The 23,499-nt window shown below is 51.4% G+C and overlaps 1 protein-coding gene across 1 annotated transcript; it reads right to left on the reverse strand.

Moving 5' to 3' along the window:
• Positions 1-119: 119 nt before the first annotated feature.
• Positions 120-22,636, reverse strand: EIF3B (eukaryotic translation initiation factor 3 subunit B). The gene is made up of 19 exons (XM_081255709.1): positions 21,726-22,636; positions 17,248-17,440; positions 15,264-15,383; positions 14,910-14,967; positions 14,587-14,715; positions 14,041-14,198; positions 13,083-13,214; positions 12,934-13,000; positions 12,497-12,543; positions 11,275-11,485; positions 9,560-9,632; positions 8,583-8,705; positions 7,037-7,115; positions 6,144-6,282; positions 4,127-4,252; positions 3,543-3,620; positions 3,070-3,178; positions 2,250-2,368; positions 120-1,531 (listed from the first exon to the last, which is right to left on the reverse strand). The coding sequence occupies exons 1-18, from the start codon at positions 22,138-22,140 to the stop codon at positions 2,265-2,267; spliced, it is 2,361 nt and encodes a 786-aa protein (XP_081111835.1). The 5' UTR covers positions 22,141-22,636; the 3' UTR covers positions 120-1,531; positions 2,250-2,264.
• Positions 22,637-23,499: the final 863 nt, after the last annotated feature.

Below are 23,499 nucleotides of genomic sequence, written 5' to 3' on the forward strand. Positions count from 1 at the left end.
CCCCGAGGCCCGAGCTGGGGACACTCTGCCCCCCCCCCAGGGTGGGTGGGGAAATTCTTCTACAGAGGGCCGGCCCTGGGACGCCCAGTTCACAGAAAAAGAGAGGTAAAGCAAGCACGATTGCTTAAGAAATTTTTATTCACAAACTATGTAAAAGTTACAACTAGCCAGTTTAAAACAGTGAAAAGTTAATCTTTCAAAAGCTCTGTTAAAAATCTGTTAATGGGATAGAACCATGTGCCTTTTCCTTCTTAGTGCCATGAAATTAGAAAAAACTAGGTCTCGACACAGTGAAGTTTAAAGAACGTGAAAGGAAACAGGAATTGCTGTGACACCGAGGGGGCGTGAGGATGAGCTACACGGCAGGACGAGGGGCCGTCGAGAAAGCCCAGGCCCCAGAGAGGAAGAGCATGAAGTGCCGGCTCACACGGGAGGCCAGGTAGCAGGGACGCTGCCGGTCGGGGGCTGCTTCGCACCAGCCGGCCGAGCTGCGGGGGCAGACATTTGCCTGTCTCCTGCCCCACAAGGTCGTCTTAGGTCTGTCCACTGTACACAGAGGTCACAGCTGTGAGCTCCAAGTGCACCTGTTCCGTGCTTCGCTGCTTTTTTAAACTAAGCTTCAGGTTCCAGGAGAGAAAGAGAGGTGGAAGAAGCTGCCGTTTCACAAGGCACCGAGGGCAGCAGGACACTGCAGGTGAAAACGAGCTGAGTTACCTGGATCTGCTCACCCCCTCCTCCGCGGGGGGGAAAGAGTTAAATATTCAAACAGGACCACCTACTGGTGGCTAAAGTGACAACTGTCAACGTAAGTCTTCAAACCTGTGTAACTGAGGAAAAGGCTAAAGGGTTCTTTCTCATCAGGTGAACCGACAAGCACAGGAAACAAAAAATTGAAAAAGAAGAAACTGTGTTTGGGCTGACGCATCACTTTTCAAAGCTCAGCTGCCAAGCAGAAGGAAACCCCGAGGGAGGCTGACGGCCCCTCTGTGCCTCTCGAGCGCAGCGCGGGACGCGCTGAGCCCAGCGGCGGCTGCTACTGTGGCAGACGGGAGAAGCATGAAGGTCAAGGCCGCTATCTACGTTCAAAGACAGGAGAAAGACAAGCTTTTTCATATAGGTTTGCTTTTATTTCCACGTTCAGCCTGTTGAGAGAACCTGTCACAACCTGAATGGCGGGGGATGCGCCGGCGCCCCAAGCGGCTTCCCTGCTGGCGGCCGGGGAGCCCTGGAGGGACCCTGCGCGGCTGTGGACGGCGCTGGCCGCGTGAGGCAGGGCCCAGTCTTCGGTGCAATTAGAAACCCAGCGAGAGAAAACTGAGAGCAGCGCCGGCAACCCCCCCCACCCTGGGGACGGGGGCTGAAAGGCACAGCGACGTGTGGAGACAGCGAGTCCCAGGCGCGGCCACAGCCCGGGCGAGAGAAAGCGCAGGTGAAAAGTCAGGAGTGGGCAGGCTTTCCGCAAAAGGATGACCTCGGTTCCAGCACAACACACGGCGACGCTGCAACAAGGGGACACAGTCCGCTCGCTGTCCTGTAAGAAGGGAACTACATCAAGTCGGTCAGCAGCGGCCCTGGCCCCAGGCGAGCACGCGTGGTGAGTGCGCGGCACACGTCCTTAGGAAGCAGGAGGGAGCACGCCGACCCGACGCCTGCAGATGAGCAGCAGGAGCCTGGATGGGGAGCCACCAGCCCTGCTCTCCCTGCCGCGGAGGCAGCACGGCCTGACACCGAGGCACACGGAGCCCCAGACCTCCTCTCCCCCCAACACACGTCCGCTCTGAGGTCCAGGGCCAACACGTCTTTTCTGTTATTGAAGCCTGTGTTCCGCTGCACCTGATGGGGCTTTGGAGGCTCCTGTCTCAGACCAACCAGGGACGGACCAGAACAGGCGCTGTGGCTGGTGAGGCCCACCTTTATGCTGGACACCCCGAGGCCTTCTCCCAGCAAAGTCCCCCTCCTCTTCCCCAGGCATCAACCACCAGTGCCTGCCCCGGCCCTCCTCTCACCCATGGCCAAGACCTGCTGGATTTTACGGGAGCCTGAGGCCCAGAGCTCTCAGATGCAAGGCTCCGGACACCCAGGGTCTGCACTGGACCCCTCACAGCTCACAGGCAAGGACGTGGCTAACCCTGAGTACCGGAAACTGGGCTTCACTCAGCGCCTTACACGAGCTGCCTTCTGACTTGCGGAGAGCAGGACAGGAAGGAAGCGCAAACAGGACGCTGCGTGCTCCCTGTCTCAAGGCTCACCACAGTGTTCCCGGATCACTCCTGGTTTCCAAGAGGAATAATTTCTTCGGTGACAAAAAACTCGATGGTCTCCTCCTCCCAGTCGTCCACGTTGCTGTCCAGCTCGTCAGTGTCCACACCTGCAGGGGGTGGCGGGGGTGCGTGTCACACCGTGTGCAGATGTGGGGCGAAAACTTGTGCAACACACACACACACACACACACACACGTGTGCGCGCGTCCCGCACCCGCCAAGAGGCCAATGTGAACACAGTAAGGTCCCCTGCAAAGAAAGGACTATGGCCTTGACCTACAGGCGGCAAGAAACTCTCAGTTCTTTTCAAGAGTCTTTTAAAGATTCCCTTTAAGATACTTTTTTTTTTTTTTTTTTTTTTTGCGGTACGCGGGCCTCTCACTGTTGCGGCCTCTCCCGTTGCGGAGCACAGGCTCCGGATGCGCAGGCTCAGCGGCCATGGCTCACGGGCCCAGCCGCTCCGCAGCATGTGGGATCTTCCCAGACCGGGGCACGAACCCGCGTCCCCTGCATCGGCAGGCGGACTCTCAACCACTGCGCCACCAGGGAAGCCCTAAGATACTTTTAAAGAGAGAACTCCCTGGCGTCCAGTGTTCAGGACTCGGTGCCCTCACTGCCAGGGCCTGGGTTCGATCCCTGGGCAGGGAACTAAGATACCGCAAGCCACAGTCTTCTTTGAAAGATTCTTTTTAAGAATCTTTAGGCAACACGTGATGTTTTCTGAAAACTCTGGGAAATTAAGATGAAAAAAAGGAAAAACACTTTAACCATACGCTTTGAAAAGTGTATCTTTGGCTAACAAAGTTACCTCCTCGCAATTCTAGCCGTGCATTTTTCTGCTCCATATAGAGCTCTTGAGCCATTTTCCGGTATTTTCGGAAATCTTCCATCATGGTTCGTCTTCTCTCCACTAATTCCTGTGGGTAGAGTTGCGGAGAACTTACAGAACTAACAACTCTCATCACTGTCATAATTTTGCTCAACCCAAGTGAAAATGAAAACACGGTCAGCAGTAGGCCCACCTGGCGGGATGACGTAAGGACTCTATATAGACACTCTTGGGGCAGGAAAGGTGGGACCTTTGCTCGCCGCCTTCTGCCTCTAACGTGGCCCATACCACCCGCCTTCCATGTCTGAAAAGCCAGCCACCCGAGGGCCACAGTCGGGCCCCAGCGGCACAGAGCCGCCCCCGCCAGTCTGTCCCCATGGCCTGGCACTGGCCTTCTCTGCCATGAGGGGACGGTCCTTGGCACCTCCCTCAGGCCTGGGGACAAGGCTAACCTTTGAGGCTTTGGATTGGCTCAAACGGTCCTTCTGTTCAAAGATCTTGGAGTATTTCTTCAGATCCTTTTTAATTTGCTGAAACAAAGACAAGTCACTCAGGATTTACACATTCAAAGCAAGAACCACAAATGTAATCCTCAGAGCTGCCAACGTGGAACGACTTCCTCAACGATGAGCAAGGCACGGCCTCCGAGAGCGCTCAAACGCAGTGTCCGTACGTCAGCGGCCTGTCCTCCTTCCCTGGGATTTACACGCGCCCTCAGCTCTGTCCTGATACCTCAGCGTGTTTCTCCGTAACTATGTAAATCCCAGCAGGACTTTTTATTGCCCCTGCCACCTTGTTCATCCCCCCCCGCCGCCAGTTCGTGCAAACTCCCTGGAATGGTACCGACGTGGCCTTAACCTGAACATCTAAGTTTCCACTCTGAAACGCCTCTTTTCCCTTCGGCTCTTGAGCTGTTCTGTGCCTCCTCACAGGGTCCCCCGTACTCGTTATCACCCTAACGGTAACAGGAAGCAGCAGCTGCTTCTTTCAGTGTCAGTCGCTCCCACGTCCCTACACCTGATGAGGACAACCGGACCTTGACCTGATCCTGGCTCAGGAGGGTGGGGGGCCGAGGCCTCCACAGCAGCTGGCAGAAGCGGTCTTTGCTGTTCTTCTGCAGAAGGCGGCCTTGGAAAGTCCACAGCCAGTAGGCATTGTCCACCTGGAAGAGAGCAGAGGCCTCACTGAGCCGGCCCCTCGCCAGGTCACACCAGGAGGCAGAGGCCCCGGAATCCTTAGTGTGGACAGAAGTGACAGAATTAACCATTACGTGTTCAACAACCATTCGAGAGCTGGTAATTTGCCAAACAACGTCGTTGGTACTTGGGAGACGCCTGAAATCATGTACCTGACTGGAGGGTGCAGCCTGTGCAGCAGCTAGGAACAGGGCTAACAAAGCACGTGTGCCAGAGCAGAAAGCAACCACGTCACCAAACACGGTTCAGCTGGATAAAGGAAGCAGTGCCACAATCTACACTCTGCTGAACTCCTGCTGCAGACCAGCACCCAGGGAACAGTTAACACCGCGTGGTCAGCCGTCTAAAAGCATTGTAAAGTGTCAGGGTAGGCCTCACTGAGGTGACCTCTGAACAGACTAGACACGGGCATGGTCAACATGTCCTGATCCGAATGCAAGGATTATTACTCAAGACACTGTTTCCAGTGACATTTGCAAAGCCCGTGTTCCTAAAGCTTCATCACTTTGTTAAACAGAATTGCCCTAATTGGTCTGTAAACATGCACCAGCTGGTTCAACTGTCAATACCTCAATCAATAAAAATAGTCAGTAAAGACAAAGCAGGGTCCTCGGCAAGTTTTACCACCAGTGTGAGAATACTGAACTTGTGAACAAGACACTACAGAGCGTGATTTGTACGGACACAAATTCTGAGCTCCACAAATTTCTCAGGCTATGGATCTCTCCTGAGACCCAGAGGAAATGGGTCCTCTCCCCAGAAAAGTGCCTGTGCACAGACACAGCTTCATGCCCTTTCAGGGAGGCCCCAGGCCGAGAAGCCCGCTCACTGGCGGTGCCACACCTGCTCCTGCGATCACAGAATCCTGTTTCTACCTCCACTGACACACCCTCAAATCTTTTGCTAAAGACAGAGATGATCATCTTTTCAAGAAGTTAAAAACAGAAACGGCAAACGTTTTCTCACAGCCCAATTCAGACAGCAAGTCCTGACTGAAGGCTGAGCAGTTTTAGATGCTGGGAACACAGCTCAGAACAGGAGAAAAGGCCCTTGTCCTTGCAAAGTTCCATGCCAGCGGGAAAAGGGGACAAGGAACTCGCAACAACGGCTAAGGTGAGTGCGTATCGCTGAGCACCATGAAAACATACAGCGGGGTGAGAGGACGCAGGGACCAGGTGGGGAGGGGAGCCTCTGCGGATGCGCGCTTGGCGACACCTGAATGGCAGGAAGCACAGCGCCCACGTGAACGACATTCCAGGGAGGGGATGCACGCAAAGGCCGCGAGGCGGGAGCGAGCACGGGCGCTCGGGGTCAGCGGGGCCTCCGCTCGGGCAACACACAGCCAAAGGCTATGCTGTCAGAGGCCGCTGCACAGAGGACCTGACGGGCGGGCGACCAAGTCCTGACGGTCCGAAGCAGGAACCCCTCAAGAGGGACTTGCTGTGCTGGGAAAACATGTGCAAACCAGAAGAGACCCGCCCTCCACTGGGGAGCCGCGCGGTGAGCAGCTGGTTTGGTCCTGCAGTGCAGTGGGTGGGTGCTGAGTCAGGAAGCTGGACCACCTGATTCCCTCTACAAGCCCTCTGGCTGCAGCGGCAGATGCGGGCGGCCAGGGCTCCGACTGGAGCGACTAAAACGCGCTCTAACTTAGGAAGAGAGACCAAGCAGTGCCACCCTGCCCTCGGGGCTCTGGGGAGAGGGACTCTGGGCAGCCTGGGCCGGGCCCGGGAGCTCAAGCGGATAAACCGCATCGCCCGCTGGGACGAGACGCAGGAGGGGAGGTGATGCGATGCCACGCTCCGTGCGCTCCCCCACGGCCCAGCCCACATGGCACCGAGGCTCCCCGGGTCCCCGTACCTTGTGGCTCCACCAGGACACGGAGGTGATGACATAGCGCCCGGTCGGATCCCACTCGACGTCGGAGGCCATGTAGTGTTCCGCGATATTCATGACCGTACAGTCCGAAGTGTCAACGAAGGCCAAGGCGCCGTTCATGCTGGGGAACAGACGGCACGGTGGGCCTTCTCCAGGAGCCGTGCGTGTGCCCACCCCCAGCTCCAGGGTGAGGGTACAGGCCAGGCTCGGGAGTCTGGGGTCCCCTAACCACCACCTCGTCACCGACGTGGAAATAATCACAGCGATGACCTCGCAAGGAGGCTGTGACTGAAGACGTACAGGGCACACGAGCACCGTAGTGTCCGCTGTGATTATCTCAGAGGGAAGGCCCTCAGAGGCCAAGCCTCCAAAGCCACAGCAAGATGCACCTATGGTGAGACGGGGTGTCCTGCCGGCTCGGAGGCAGGCACTGCACACGTCCTGCTGAAAACAGCAACTAAGGGGGGAGTGAGCGAGGGTAACGCCCAGGTCCTCGTGGTCACACCAACCAGAGGACACGATGGGCTCACGGCCTGACTGAACACCCTGCCTCCAAGGAGACACGGATCTTACAACATGGTAACGGGATCGCCAGCAAGAGGTCCTGCATAACCACGCAGACCTGTCCTCCAGGCCCGCGGTGAAAGCGCCTGCGGGCAGGCTGTTTTAATCTGCCTGGTCTTGGCCTGCGTCTGGGGAGCAGGATGGAGACGCCACACGCTTCACCCAAACTGGGCAGACCCTTTTGTGGGAGAACCTGTCCACTGCATCTGTGCAGAGCCAGCATCGCTACCTTCAGAACCAGGGTGCGGGCCCGGGGCCAGGGTCTCGGCACAGCCCACAACCAAAGCCTACAGCATCAGACGGAAACCCACCTCCGCAGACCAGCCAACACAACGAACTGTCCTTGGGGGCTCCAGAAGATGGTGTTGGCCTGCTGTTTATCAAACATCTCTGAAAGGAAAGAAAGTGTCAGAGGTCAGCCTGCAGCAGAGACGGAAGGACCAGCAGTGGGCTCTCGCTGCCCCCCACAGGTGTATACACCACAGCTCTACGGAGGTACCACACCTGTTTGCTACCTGTGAAAACAAGGTCAGAAAATCACCAGAAGTACACCTCAAATTAGGACCCAGGTAAAAAAAAGAGGGGGCAGGGGGGATTCTGAAGCTGCAATACTATCTTAAATAACATTTTACGTTCAAAACAACGTACTTGACAATGTAACTGAACGAAAGACTCCACTTACGGTTAGTGTTATTACAGGGACCCAACACCAGGGTGAGGAATCCATAGTTTTCATCAGATTCTCAAAGAGATGTGCGACCCAAAAAGCCTAAAACTCCACTCTTCTAGTGACTCACACACCTTTTTAACTAACAGAAACTAACTCCGTCATCTCTCCAAGCCACTCACTTCCTGAAGGGCTAGGGCCAGGTCCTCGCCCTGGGGGTCTCTTCACTCAGGAGGGAGGAGCAGGGCGCGGAGGGGGGACAGGCTGGCGAGGCAGTCACCCTGGGCGGGGGCGGCAGGACCAAGACAAAGGAGAGAGAACGCCGTTGGCAGGTGTGCTCTACAGCCCCCACCACGAGGGAGGAGGCCGGGCGTGCGCGCAGCGACCCCAACACGGACCCTTCACGGGGGGCGGGGGAGCGGGGCACTCGGAAGGCAGCGGCGCTCGTGTACCCGCTCTTCTATGACCTACTTGGTAACGGGGGACCGTGACGGCTTCAGCTGCCCCATCTCCCTTTCATAACGAAGGGAATTAATAACACAGCCAATTTTGTGACAGGCAGCCAACTGGTAACACCACGCAATGATTCTACCACAAATACTGCTCAACTTCAGGAAGTGAGCCTGATTTCTTACAGAAACATCTCGGGAAGAGCTCTTCCCAGGGCACAGCAGTCCCTGTCAGGTACCGGGACGACCCCCCTGCCTTTGTGGCAAGAAGCCCTGGGTGAGCTTCGGGGAGCGTGGGGCGAGCACAGCCTGAGGGCGCCTCCCCTGGAGGCGGGTGCAAGGGGTCTCCCACCTCAGTCCTCACAGAGAGAGACGCTGAAGCAGCGAACGAGGACCCGCCTCGTGCTCGGCACTAAGGCCACAGGACAGGAGAGCGAGGAGTGGGGGCCCCGGTGGCGTCCAGGCTGGGCCAGGAGCCTGTCCTGGGGGGACAGGGCTTCCAGGCGGAGCAGACTGAGGGCGGGCATGTGACCCCAGGCCCAGAGCGGGCAGGACTTCGGAACAGCAAGGTACAGGGCCCCGCGGGGGCGCGGAGAAGGCCCATCCTTTGCACTGACTCCCTCGGGGGCCGTCAGCACCGCCACCAGCCCACGTGACCTCCGTGCCTGTCCCGCCGAGCGCCCTCCGCGGAGCAACGACCGAGCTCCGTCCCGAGAGCCGGGGCGCGAGCCGCCTACTTACTGATGAGCTCGATCTTGCCGTTGCTCTTCACGTGGTAGAAAGACACCGATATCCGAGGAGCCTCCCCGTGCAGCACAGCGAACTTACTCCCGTTCGGCTCCCAGGCGAAGGCTATGATGGTTTCTAAGACCGGAAGAAGGGTGAGCTCCTTTTGGTCACTTAGGAACAGAACATTCCTAACCAGTTAATATTCAACCAGAGAAATGCCCCAAATTCTTAAATTCATTCAAAGGACCAGAGAGCAGCACAGAAGCAAAGGCAGCACGCTGCAGCTGTGTGGAGCCGCCCGGCCAGCAGGGACACCACCTTGCGTCCCCCATCACGTCCTGCCGCAGCGGCGGGGAGCGGCAGGCCAGGTGCAGTGAAGCCTGTGGACGAACCCTCCTCACCCTCCTCGCAGCGGCCCCGGACGCAAGGGCTCACGCGCCTCTACCCAGGCAGCACGGCCACTTCACCCCCTTCCCCTCCTCCTCTCCCCAGCAAAACAGAAAATACAGGCTAAATTTTCCACCTGAAGACAGAAACATAGCATCTGAAGTTTCCGTGAGTCCAAAGAAACCACCAAAAAGACAAAACACCTCTATTAAACTGAGAACTTCCACACATAAGAGCCCATGTCCTCCGGCTGCTGTCACCGGGCATGTGATGGAAGCCTGCCCTTCACACGCTCTCCCAAGTGTGGAGAATGGTGAGAACCCCTGTTCCTCTGCCATATAAGCAGATCGCGTGGTGTGGAAAAACAGGAGGCATCACTTCACTTGGCAACTGGAGAAGCTAAGAGACGGAAGTTGGAAAGGACAAAGAACACCCTAAACACACGCATGCTTTGTAACCCAGAGCCAGGTGCCGTTCACTGTGAATTAGGGTTCCGAGCCTCGGCCATTCTACCCGGGCCGTGAATCCACACAGAAGCTTTAAGGGTACGCGTGAGAGCACACGGGTGAACTCAGCCACAGGACGATGACGATGGGACTTGCCTTTCATTTCGACCACATCGACGGGCACCTGCTTTTCTCTCATTCGGAAAATTTCAAAATTTGTGACAACACCCTGTGTAAAAAAAAAGAAAAGGAGAGGGGTAACATTCTGGAAACGGAAAGCATGAGGAAGACACAAAGGACAACTTAAGAAGTTAATGAAAGATTGGACATAGACACCTGGCAAAGACGTATGAATATCCGTAGTGATTAAAATGATGAAACAAGAATTCTCAAAAGCTGACGGAGGGGGACTTCCCTGGTGGCACAGTGGTTAAGAATCCGCCTGCCAATGCAGGGGACACAGGTTCGAGCCCTGGTCAGGAAAGATCCCACATGCCGCGGAGCAACTAAGCCCGTGCGCCACAACTACTGAGCCTGTGCTCTGGAACCCGTGAGCCACAACTACTGAGCCTGTGTGCCGCAACTACGAAAGCCCACATGTCTAGAGCCTATGCTCCGCAACAAGAGAAGCCACCGCAATGAGAAGCCCGCGCACTGCAATGAAGAGTAGCCCCCGCTCACCACAACTAGAGAAAGCCTGTGCGCAGCAATGAAGACCCAACGCAGCCTAAATAAATTAATTTATTTAAAAAAAAAAAAAAAAGCTGACGGAGGTAGAAACTGGTACAGTCTCTGGAGAACAAATGGATCCCACTGCCCCCAACCCAGATTCTGTTCAAGACCTGCCCTAAAGGTCATCTCAAGCACAGATAGGTCCAAGAATACACATTGCAGCTGTAGTGCCATAAAGGTCCACTGACTAGGACTGATCCAACTATTTCAAAACAGCAGAACATCCTGCAGCGCGTTTCAAGATGCACTCATGTAAAAAGTGGGTGCTGTGTTATTCACAACAGCCAAATGGTGGAAACTACCCAAGTGTCCATCAACAGCTAAATGGACAAACATGATACAATTCAATGAACGCTGCTCAGCCACAAATACAATGAGGGACGGGTACATGGTACAACCTGGATGAGCCTTGAACAAATGTTCAGTGAAGGAAGCCAGATACAAAAGGCCATAGAGTGTATGACTCCATTCATATGAAATGTCCAAAATAGGGAAACCCAGAGAGACAGGAAGCAAGAAAGCAGATTAGAGGATGTCAGGAATGGCGGTGACTGCTGATGGGTGTGGAGTTCCTTTTGGGGGTGATGGAAATGTTCTGGAATTAAGACAGCAGTAACTTGTACAACTGTGTGAATGCAATAAAGTCCAGTAACTGTACAGTTAAGAGAACTTTTTTTTTTTTGGTAAAAGGAAGAGGAATATTTCCATTAGAAGGAAAAAATCACGCAATTTTTTGGATAAGTTAAATATTAACTGATGCAAACCAACAGAAAGTCTGGATGCAGAACTGTGTCAAGCATGCTACCCTGTGTTTAAAAGAAAACAACCTACTCATTTTAACTCCTTCAGAGAAGGAAGGTGGGTGCCTAGAGATTTCCCTGTGTTCTCCTGTGAACGCTAACCTACGTAAACTCTAGACTACATGAATGTTATCACCCACTCAAAGTTTTATAGAAAAACATTACACTCCTCAGCTGGAATATGACACCTCTAGCTATGACACAACAGCTAACTTTCGGTGTCAAGTGGGTGTGAAAATAAGTCATGAGTTTGAACCAAAAAATCCATTAACACCCCCAGAACAGAACTGAGCTGTAGAAGGAATGACCCCTGCCCCCTGCCCACTGGCATCCACTTACCTGGGTACCTTTTGGAGTCCTATCTACTTTAACACACAAGTAATCTCCATTTTTCTGCCAATGTAGCTTGCAATCCACAACATTAAATAGATTCCTAACTCTGATCTCTTGTCTGGTAGGAAGCTGCATCAGGGTTACCCTGGCTGGAATATCCTTATCTTCAGGCACCCAAAAGGCTATTATGTTACCACCGGGAGACCAGGAGAAGTCTCTGCAGAACAAAGAAAATGAAATGCTTACAAGGACTGGCTAAGAAATGATAAGAGCAGAGAACAAGAGACCTCATTCTCTGTGTAAAAGCTCAGCGGTGGCGCATGTACCCCAAGAACACTAGTAGCAGCCAGCGCTCACTACCGTGGGCTCCGTCCCCAGAACAACTCGGGGGCTTTGCTAGACACACTGTGCCATCGAGGAGAGGGAGAGGTGCTGATAATACCACCCACTGTTGCACAGGGGTCACAAGATTCAATCCCCAAGCTCTGAAACCCCACTCAAACTCTTAACCACAAGGCAAGTAAAATAAACTTTAGGCTGATGCACCCAGCTACCTGATTTCTGAAGATTCATTAAGGGGCTAAAGGGGGAAAACCCCAAATCAAAAAATATAAGAGGATTAAAGAAGAATTAGGGCAATTCTCTCTACTGCAAAAATTACCCTAAAAAGTGCTGTAACGAACAATCCATGAATTCCTATCTGTGAAGAGTACCTTCACTTTTGCATTTTTACTGAGAATTAATTACCAGTTTTAATTATAAGCCATTGTTTTGTCCAACAATGTAAACATAAAAATAATAAGCGTGAATGTCCTTGCACTGCTGATACTTCACTGCCCCCAGAGATTTCAGGTAAATAAAAACGTGCCTCCTCATTGACAGAGAAAACCAGCTGCAGTTCACTGAGGCCACGCAAACCCCATGGCACAGACCACCAGAGAGACACAGAGACTTTCAACTAAGTGGAGACCCCTCTTCCTCAAAGACTGCGCCCCCAAGTCTCTGGTTCCAAGGCAGAAACACGAAAGGAAACAGACCCTCAAGATGCCCCTACGTGCAGGAACGGGGAATGCTGACGGGGGCCACTAACACACAGTGCGCGGTGGCAGGCACAGCCTGCTGTGACACCCTGGTGCTAGGGTGACAAGCACCAGCATTTTCTCCAACTGTGTAGGAGCCAAGTGCTACAGGAGGGAGGCAAAAACCACATGCTAAGAGATTCGCTTACTTTATGCCAGAGATCTTCAAGCTCTTCTTATCCAAAAGACCCATAGACTGTGGAAAAACAAGGTTACAGTGGAGTTAAACCATGCCAATGTCTCAGTGGTACATACAGTCTTTTACAATGTGAGCTTGCCGAGGGAGCAGTGTAAGCAGAGGGTGACAGATCCACAATGGAACAATTCACCCATAGCAGCAAAGTACGCATTTCCAGAGCCCATTTCACCAACTCCCATCCTTAACCCCCTGCAGCAGCAGACGCGGGGGCTGGCAGATTAAAGACCCAAATCCAGGACCCGAGCAACTGAAAGGCACAGAAGTAGTCTCTTTCCCTTCTGGCTGCACCACAAATTAAGGGAAAGCACTGCATCCTCCAGCAGCTACTGGAGCTGACAAGCAACTGACGGGGCAGCTCACGTTCAGATAATCAAATAAATCACTTACAGGAGTTTCATAGATACTGAGAGTATCGAGTGTCATTCTGGCAAAGAATTTACCATCATGGCTCCACCTACAAAGAAGAAAAGTGCCAGACTCATCGATGAAGAAAAGGCCACAAAGAGGGCACCACTGGCTACCATGGGTCCACTTACTTAAAAATAGGCCAATGGGCTGAGCTTTCACAGTGAAAACCTCTCTTCTTCTGCCCGGTAAGGATGTCCCAGATGATGATGGCCTGAGGGTCATCCTGAGTGTCCATCAGGGGGCTAAAAGTCACCAGGTACCTGCAACAGAGGAGACACCTACTCATCTCCTGCACGCTTCCACCTCCTCTCACGTGAAGGTCGCAGTTGTGTGGGTGTGGCGAGGACCTGTCCACGCTGCAGTGGACGTGGCCGAGCTTCTGCTCCAGAAGGCGACTCCAGGCACAAGCGAGGCTGCCAGAACAGCAGCCAATACCCGTGTAAGCAGCACCTTCTCCAAACTCCAGGCTCCCCTGACCATGTCCTCCCGCCTGGACACCCCACTCGAAACACGGAGCAGAACCACTGTGGCACAGACCACTCAGTCCCGCTCGGCACCAGGGTGCTCCAAGGGTCACCTCAAAATGTTTCCCTGAGTAAAGCAATTATACTCCAATAAAGGCGTTAAAAAAAAAAAATGTTTCCCTGATAAAATCAGGACAAGGAATGATCCAACAGATTACAAACAAAAGTTGGCTGCGTGCACGAGCGGAATGAGAGATGTGGAATTCATACTTTCTCTTCCTTGGATTTCAATTAAGACAACAAGGTAAAGAGAACAGATGGTCACATGCAGTATCCACAGAGGACTGGTTCCAGGCCCCCCCGCGGTCGATACCAAAGTCAGCAGATACTCAAGTCCCTTATGCAAGATGATGTAGTTTATGCATATGTGTGGAGAAAGGAAACAATAAAGCAAATGCAACAAAATATTAACTGGAGAATCACGGTAAAGAGCACACAGGAGTCCTTTGGACTCTTCCTATAATGTTTCTATTTTAACTTTAAAATTACTGCAAAATTAAGCTTTAAAAAATTATCCATAGAAGGCTGGCATGACTCCATTTGAAGTTTTCGAACAGCTTACCTTTCACAAGGTGAGAAGTCGATAAGCTGAACCCCTTGGTGGCTGAATCTCTGAATTTGTTTGAATTTCTCTCCCCCCCAAAGAGCAATGCCTCGCTGATGAAAGGTCGCCAGGTAGGTGCCCTTAGGAGACCAACGCACATACGTCTCTGTCCATCTCTGTGGAAAAAATCAGTGCCGATGTTAACACAACAAAAAGCCGAACACAAAGAGTCCAAAGTCTACAACAAATATACTCCTCAAGCTTTTAGCTAAAAACACAAGAAGCCTATCCACTTCTTAGGGCGCCTTTCAAAGCTGGAAGAATAAAAGTTGTTCTCAGAGGCGTAACCTCAAAGCACGGGACACTCCACCTGCTCTTATACCAAGCTCCTCTTTTCTTTTGCAGTGCGGCTTTTGGGATCTTAGTTCCCTGACCAGGGATCCAACTCGGGCCCTTGGCAGTGAAAGCGCGAGTCCTAACCACTGGACCGCCAGGGAATTCCCACCAAGCTCCTCTTCATCAAGGAAACACGAGGTAAGTCCCCACACGGCAGCAAATACCCACCGCTCTCTCTTCAATGGAGACCGGATCCTTCACGTCATTCCAGAATATGGAAGTGCGGTCTCCACTCTCAAATATCACGCTGTACTGATCTCTGCATTCTGCCTCTTCAAGCCAATAACGTAAGTTTCCCTAGACACAGAACCAAAGGCAAGGGATATAATACATTTCATTAATTTTAACCAGAGAATACTTATTCATAACTGTTGCTCTTAAGAGGTTTGACCAGTTCAGTCCGCAGCTTTAACTCCTGAGGAATACATCACTTCAAGCCCAGAGACTAGCCACCATTTCTTCCAATTACGTACAGATTTTATACAACATACCAGGTCTTTGAAAGGTTGTTTCTCCGGAATATCCCATTCATCACTGATAGTCATGTACCTGGAAGAGGAGCAACACGATGCTGATTACCACAAGGCTGAGTGGTTCTCAACCCCAGGCAGTACTGCCCCCCTGCCCCCCCCCCCCCGCGCAGAGGGAAAGGACAAGGCTTTGGTGGGTCATAACCGGTGAGGGGATGCTGGTGGCCAGGGGTGTGACAGGGCCCTGCAGTGGTCTGCTGGGGGAATGCGGCTACCTAACAGGCCGCCAGCAGCCACTGCCCCCCGGGGCAGAGACGGCGGGCCATGCACACCCAGGAAAATGCCCAGGCTCTCCTGGGCTGAGTCGGAACTCACTTGTCAAAATCGGTGAAGAGGTTGACTCTGAATGTGTGCTGCTTGTCGAGCTTGTAGCCGTCGGCATTTTTCACAGCATCCAAAGCGTGGGCAGGGGATGCATATTCCAGGAAAATATACCTGAATTGAGAAAGAGGCCAACTTGCACAAGTGCAGACTTGAAGATCAGGCAGGGCACGCTCAACACACCCAGACCGCCACAGGGCTCGTATCCACCGTGAGTATCCAAGACCTGTCTTCCTGCCGTGTCCCGGAGGCAGTCAGATCCCTAGCAGAACAGTTCTAAACCTGGACAAAATCCTAGCAAAGATTCAAAGTCTCTAAGTACACGATCAGAAATTACAGAAAAGCCAATTAACCAAAATGTTCATTACCTTGACTTTGGTAATGGTTTTATGGGTGTCTACATACACCAAAACTTATGAAATTGTACACTTTAGGACTCTCCAAATTTACTGTGTCAAGTACCTTTCAACAACACTGTTTAAAAAACATGGGTAGTCTAATACTATGTATTACAGGCAAAATTACAAAGGCTCTCAGAGGATGTTTCATCATAACAAAAATAACACAAGCAACTGCTTAACAAAAGGTTATCCTTCCACCTAGTTCCTAAAATAGAAAAAGTATGAAGCACTGCCTGCATGTGATAATTTCTTAAGAAATTAAAACTATTCTAGGTAGTTTCCAAAATTTGAAATTAAAAAAAATTAAGTTTATACCACCTTCTCATTCCTGTCCCATAAAAGACAATTTTGCTTGTACCCAGAGGCTGATATTTTTATGAAATTTTAATGGTGAAAGTCTGACAAGTTTGTGGAGCAACAAACAGAACTTTCATCGCTGCTGGTCGAGTGTAAACTGGTAACGACCCTCAGGCATACTCTGGGATTGGCCAGTGGCACTGAAGAGGGACACTTCATGCAGCCCAAACCCTCCCTTGTGCTCAGAAGAGGAGAGGCACTCGGCTGTTCCACACACTGTCCATGAACAGGAAGGCAGACAAACTGTCATATGACATGACAGAGCACAGAGCATTTACAAGGAAGGAACTAGAATTACACTTACCAACACAAAAAGCCTAATATTGAACTTAAAAAGCAAACTGCAAGACACATACCTCATGCTACCATTTTTAAAAGATACAGGGACTTCCCTGGTGGTGCATTGGTTAAGAATCCGCCTGCCAATGCAGAGGACATGGGTTCGAGCCCTGGTCCGGGAAGATCTCACATGCCGTGGAGCAGCTAAGCCCATGCGCCACAACTACTGAGACTGCGCTCTAGAGCCCATGAGCCACAACTCCTGAGCCCACGTGCCTAGAGCCCGTGCTATTCAACAAGAGAAGCCACCGCAATAAGAAGCCCGTGCACTGCAACGAAGAGTAGCCCCTGCTCACTGCAACTAGAGAAAGCCCGCGCGCAGCAACGAAGACCCAACGCAGCCAAAGATAAATAAAGAAATAGATAAAATTTAAAATAAACAAAAGACACAATATTTTAGGTGATGCCACAAAAAAGTTACTACGGAATGACACAATGTCCCCTAGATTCTAAGAAGTATCTCCATTTCAGAGATGATAACTGTGGGAAAAAAGCACATCTTAGAATCAATAAAATACCATGTCAAAATTTCCTGAAATCTCCCCAACTTTCAGATCTGTTGGTCCCTTTACCCAGGATGTATATTGTGTCAATAACTGTTCAATGACGAAGAGATCAAGGTCTGATTTCTTAAAAGCATAGCAGCCACCTTACAATACCTAATTCAAGAACCACACTGCATCTCCTTCTCCCTCCCTCCAGTGACCCCAAGGACTAAATCACTGCTCCACAGAGCAGTGGGCGGCCTGGATAAATGTGGCCAAAGTGAGGCCATGCTCCCGCATTCACAGTGAGCTCCTGAGCACACGACCATCTTCACGGTGTCTGTCAGCTACCAAGAAAACACAAGTGACACTTCCGTGCTGGAGAACATGACTCACCCTTTTGTCCTTCCATCCTCCTCTGGATAAAAATCATTTGTGATTTTCCCAAACTTGGAAAAGATCTTATGGATGACGTTTTTGAGTTTCTCCAGACGGTCAGGTCCCACTTGAGGAACATTGTCGACCACAATCACGGAATCGATTCCATCTGCTTCCTGTGGCCGATCTTTGAGTATATCTCCCAGTAATTCTGTACAAGTGAAAGATTTGTCGAATGACTTTTTTTGACCAAGTTAATGCACTAGGTTAGCACACTGAACAAGTTTCCAAAAAGCAAAGTGAATCATCTAAATGCTTTCAATGTGAGCAAAAGAAATCAGAGCCCTGGCTTAACTCAAAATTTAAACTTGAAAGAATTAGAAACATTGTAACTCTTTACACTCCCACTGACAGTCAAGATCACCAGGCACTGTCTTCAGTTTACAACAGAACAAACTCATCACCCTACATTCTTTACGTAAAACAGCCTCGTTTGCAAACAACACGGGACTGAGACTGGCACTTCAACCAGGTGACTACAGGCTAGAGAAGCTCATGAAAGCGAGCAAACAGTGATGCATCTTACAGACGATGGTGTCTCCAGTTCGACGAAATACCTCACAGTACCACTGGGAGACGCCAGCCACTTAGACATTAAATTGTAAATGCTTAGAAAAGTGCTTGGAACACAATAAACAACATCACCTTATTCTCATAACTTCAGGCCAAAGCTCAAAACCTATTATGTCCATGCCACCCGCTTTTAAAATTAAGATCAAAGAACCCAAATCTTAAGTGTTCAAACTTCTCAGAATTGCTTCATTTCCATAAAATGGTCAGCAAGAGTAACACAAAAAGAAGAAAAGATAGGTGTAAAACGAACTAGGAAAAAGAAACACAGAGGGGGGCTTCCCTGGTGGCGCAGTGGTTGAGAGTCCGCCTGCCGATGCAGGGGACACGGGTTCGTGCCCCGGTCCGGGAGGATCCCACATGCCGCGGAGCGGCTGGGCCCGTGAGCCATGGCCGCTGGGCCTGTGCGTCCGGAGCCTGTGCTCCGCAACGGGAGAGGCCACAACAGTGAGAGGCCCACATACCGCAAAAAAAAAAAAAAAAAAAAAAGAAACACAGAGGAATCAGTGCAAACAGGTCTGGGAAGCCAACTGGAGGCCTACTGTTTTCCGGGCGATTCAATGTCATCTGGGGGCTGCCCGCTGCAATCTTATCCGAGGCCTGTCTCAGGCTTGGAGTCCTTTTGACCCTAACGCCCCAGCACCAACAGACATGCTGGACTGGCTGCTGCAGATGGGCTCTCGGAGGGCAAATGGAGTATCAGATGGAAAAAAGCAAATCCTCCTCTTTTTAACACAAATTCTGTACGAATCCTAATCCCAATTAGTTAGCCAGCTTGTCTAGAAAGCTATAAGGTTACAAGGCTCCGTGTTTGGAGCAAGAACAGAAAGCCATCTTTAAGGCTGCCATGAAAGCATACTCATCACACGAAACTACATACACTGGTAATACAGACCTTCCTGATTTACAATGGGGTTACTTCCTGATAAACCCACTTACATACATTGTAATTCAAACCATCACAACTTGGGGACTGTCTGTACAGGCAAAATGAGTGTACAAGGTAATTTTTAAACAACAGCTGAAGAACAATGGCTTGTTACTCAGATATCTATGTGTTCTGGAACCTAATTATCACTCTAATTTCTGCACTATACTCAAGTATTTCAACATGCTATATAGGACACATGTCAGAAAATATTCTTTGTTGTATTTCATTTTCAAAACTTAAGATGAATTTTCTTCACTTGTGTGTTAAATTGAAGCCAAGCAAAAAGGAAAAAGAAGAAAAGAGGCAGATAAGGTCATTGCATCTTCCCTACAGAGACTGATGTCAAATCCTTGGGTTACTTTTAAAGCTGACTTACCAAACAATTACAAGGCCTGTTAAGCCTGATCCAAATTTACAAACATAAAAAGCTCAGCTTTTATACAAACTGTATCTGGTTTATAAGAACCCACCCACACACACTTAAGGGAATAAGCATAGTAACTACACAAGAAACACATTTCCTTCATCATTACCAGCCCACACGTCAGGTTCCCACTCTGACTACAGGGAATAAAGAAAGAAACAGTTCTCAAGACTAAGTAGCAAAGAAGACACTTAGTTAAAACCATTATCACATATTTGCTTGGCTAAGCACCAAAGGCAGTTGAAAAATTAAACTGATTAAGGTGCAACTGAGCAGGCTTCCCTGGTGGCGCAGAGGTTGAGAATCCACCTGACAATGCAGGGGACACAGGTTCGAGCCCTAGTCTGGGAAGATCCCACATGCCGCGGAGCCACTAAGCCTGTGCACCACAACTACTGAGCCTGCGCTCTAGAACCCGTGAGCCACAACTACTGAGCCCGCGTGCCACAACTACTGAAGCCTGTGCACCTAGAGCCCGTGCTCCGCAACAAGAGGAGCCACCGCAATGAGAAGCCCGCGCACTGCAACGAAGAGCAGCCCCCGCTCGCCAAACTAGAGAAAGCCCGCACGCAGCAACGAAGACCCAACGCAGCCAAAAATAAAATAAATTAATTAAAAAAAAAAAGATGCAACTGTGTGAGAGTTCACCTGTCTCAAAGAGGAAGGAGGCAAGACATCGGCACTGGGGCTGTGGCACCTACGAGAGGGCTCATCATGAGACTCAGGCCCTTTTCAAAAGAACCAGCATCTTGAGCATCACTTTCTGACCCTACAGGGCAGTTCTCATGTACCAGAAAACATATGTGAGCTACTAGCCTCAAGAAAACTGACAGCTTGCTCAGTTTTTGTTCTTTAGGACCAGGAGCCTCACAGGTCACTCTGGCAAAATATCAGGATCACAAGGGCTTCCAAAGGCCCTCCCAGCAGTCACCTAGCCTGGATGGCCTGTGCTAATGTCAGTATCCCCTGTCACACATCAGAAGTCACATACTAGAAATCTTGTGTAAATTAGGTGTGCTCAAATAATGCTTAAAAAAAAAATCAGTTGTGAATAAATACCTAAAGGCTCAAAATACGCTTTAAAATCAAAACTCAAATTTTAAAATAGAAGATAAATTGGTGTGGTAAGAAGAACACTGGTCTAGGCTGCGGGGTAGGGGAAAGGGCACGGTGAGCCCAGAAACACAACCTCTCTGTCAATTCCCAGCAACCTACTCCACAAGGAACACATTTTCTTACAGGTGAAGGACTTTGACTGGATCAGTGGCTCCCAAGTCCTCACTAGCTTGTGGAGCCTTTCCTGCTTTCCATGCTGAAATGTTTTTTGTCTCATGAAATAAAGTATAAGACAACAGTGACGAAAACAGGTAGCCCTTTAAAATTATGTTTCAAATAAGTCAAATCATTATGCAGTACACTTCAAACTTATACAGTGCTGTACACCAATTACACCTCAGTAAAACTGGAAGGAAAAAAAACCAAAAGTATTTGATAAAAATTTTAAAAATAAATAAAATTATCTTTCAAAGACAAACAACTCTGTGTTGGTTCTTTAAACCTTCTTTTTCATTTTATGTGATATCCTTTATCATTCTGACTCATTCTCAGAGTGATCAGACACATCTCCAAAAAAACTAACTTTAAGTGGTAACATCTTATTTTCCTGTTGTATAGTTGGCTACCTCTATGGTGTCTAATTCATTTCCCCCATTTTATTATAAGGTGGTCAATATGCAGAGGAATCCACTTATGTGCTCCCAGCCTGGAAAAATGGCTAAAAAGAAACATAAAAACAAATGAGATCAGCCATCATCAGAAGTCACCTTAGGAGACAGGCTCTCTCAGGCAAAAAGCAGAAATAATGCATGTAAGTCGAACCAAGGCAAAAAGTAAGGCAAAGTAAGATAAAGTAAGCGATAATCAATCCTACAACTCGAGAAAATTATTTGCCAACAGAAGGATGATGGTATGCCTACAGTCTTAGGAAAAGAGAGACGCAAACAGGAAACGGGCAGAGCCGGCCTCAAACTGTCTTCCTAAGGAACTCTCTGGGGGTAGACGCTGCTGTGGGACAGCGGGGGCAAAGGAACCCAGCTTGGCCAGCCTGTTCTCCCCACTCCCGAGGGACAGCGTCCATCCACCCCTAAGGAGTCGGCACCGAGTCAGCCTCAGGCCTCTGACAAGTCTGGCGGGTCACTCGGGGCACCCAGATTGCAGACGAAGAACTGTCACCCGAGACCGTGCAGCACATGGAGTGTCCAGCTCGGCTCGACCCTAATGGCCACACCGCTGCACACTCGACCACGGCTCCCGCGTGCACGCCGTCCAGGCTGCAGTGCCAGTGGCTGGTTCCCCAAGTTGTCTCCACCCTGCCCTCCTCTTGTTTTGGAGAACACAAGATCCAGGCGCTCACGGAAACCTTCCCTACGTGGGGGCGACAGGCAGAGAGCAAGCACCTCTCCCGCGTTCGAGGATCGGGAACTTCGGCGCAGACCGGCCCCGCCACCTCACCTTCCTCGCTCACGTCCTCCACAAAGTCCTCGGGGTCGCTGAAGGAGGGCTCGTCCGCGCCGCCGTTCTCCGCCGCGCCTCCCGGCTCCCCGCCCGATCCCTCGGACCCGGTCTCGGACGCAGCGTCCCGCGCCTGCCCCGCCGGGGCCTCGCCCGCGGCCGGGGTGGGGGGATCCTCGGGTGGCGGAGGGGACACGCCGTGGGTCGAGTCGGCCTTCTCCTCCCCGTCCGCCGCAGGCTCGGCCGGCATATCAGGCCCCGGCCCAGCCTCCTCGTCCTCGCCGTCCGACGCCTCCTGCGCGCCGGGCCGCGCCGGCTCCTCCCCCGGCGGCGGCTCGGCGGTCGGCTGCTGCTGCCCGGTCTCGGCCCGCTGCTCGGCCGCCTCTGGCGCCGCCACGTTCTCCGCGTCCTGCATGGCCCTTCGCTACCGCCTCGCCGGGCCTCGCCGCGCTTCCGACTCTCCCGGGCCGCACCGCGCGCCTACAGCCGGGCCATGTGCGTGCGGCGGGGCGCCCAAAGGGATAGGGGGGCGCCCGCGCCTTGCTGCAGCCCCGCGCGCCCAGAAATGCTCACAGGGCAGAAATGTGCCCACCAGCGATTCCGACAGCGCCCCTGTGACAAGTGCGTGCTCCACTCTAATCACCGCACTTGCTTCGATCAATCTACAAACTGTTTAGGAACTAGGCCACCCTATCTAAAGTAACAGATGGTTCCTCCAACATGGCAGCCGCTCCCTTCCTTTTCCCGTCGGGCCCCGCGGTAAAGGAATAAACTATTTGTGAAGCCGTAGGGAGGTACCAGAAATCATCTCAGTACACGGAAGTGCGTGAAAATATCATTTACTTAAAAATTGATACTAGAGGAAACTGTAAGTTCAACAAACTATTTTGGTTAGGGTATCTTAGCCTTTCACCAAATATTTCAACTTACGTTACTAAGTTCCCCCTCCACATGTCGGCTTTTAGACTCCTCTACTGACTGGGCAAAAGAATGGGCGATTCCAAAACACAAACGGAATTCCTGGAGAGCCGGAGGAGGCTAAGGCTACTAGAGGGACGACTGCCTGGCGCAATACAAAAATGAATGAGAGTTGCTTTAATCACTTACGCCCAAGCTCACCGCGGCGGCTGTAATTCCGCCTTTCCCCATTCTGATGGTCACGGTGGTTCGGCCCGCGCGGGCTTCCGCCCCGAGACGCGCGAGCGTGCCGGTCACGGGGGCGGAGGGGGCGGGGCCAGCCGCGGTCGCGTGGAGAGGCGTGTGACCAGCCACGGGGGCAGGGCGGGAAGGCGTGGCCCGCGTGGCCCGCGCTCACAGGTGCCGCAGTACCTGAGCCGCAGGGGCGCAGCGACTCTGGCTTGGCTTTGCTCCCTCCGGAAGGTATTCGGTGTTTGTATTTTGTTTTTTGCCGAGCATGAGGGCCACCGCTCAGTGTAAATGCTTTAATCTTCCTAAAAAGGAACGCAGTGGCTGCTGGCGGAGGGGGAATGGGAGTTAGGATTTAATGGGGACAGAGTTTCGGCTTGGGAAGACGGATAGTGGGTGACGGTTGCACAACACTGTGAATGTACTTAATGCCTCTGGACTCTACACTGAAAAATGGATAAAGTTGTAAATGGAATGTTGGGTATATTTTACCACAGTGGATAGGAAAAAAGAAAAGAACCAGGGTTCTTAGGTTGCCTACCTCTAGGTTTGAATCCTCCCCGTCTTCCTTTCAGCTTTGTAACTGTGTGCAGGCCCCTTGGTCTCTCTGCCTCAGTTTCCCCACCTG

The sequence above is a fragment of the Mesoplodon bidens genome, assembly GCF_964165515.1.
Source record: "Mesoplodon bidens genome assembly, chromosome: 15".
In the NCBI taxonomy this organism is placed as follows: domain Eukaryota; kingdom Metazoa; phylum Chordata; class Mammalia; order Artiodactyla; family Ziphiidae; genus Mesoplodon; species Mesoplodon bidens.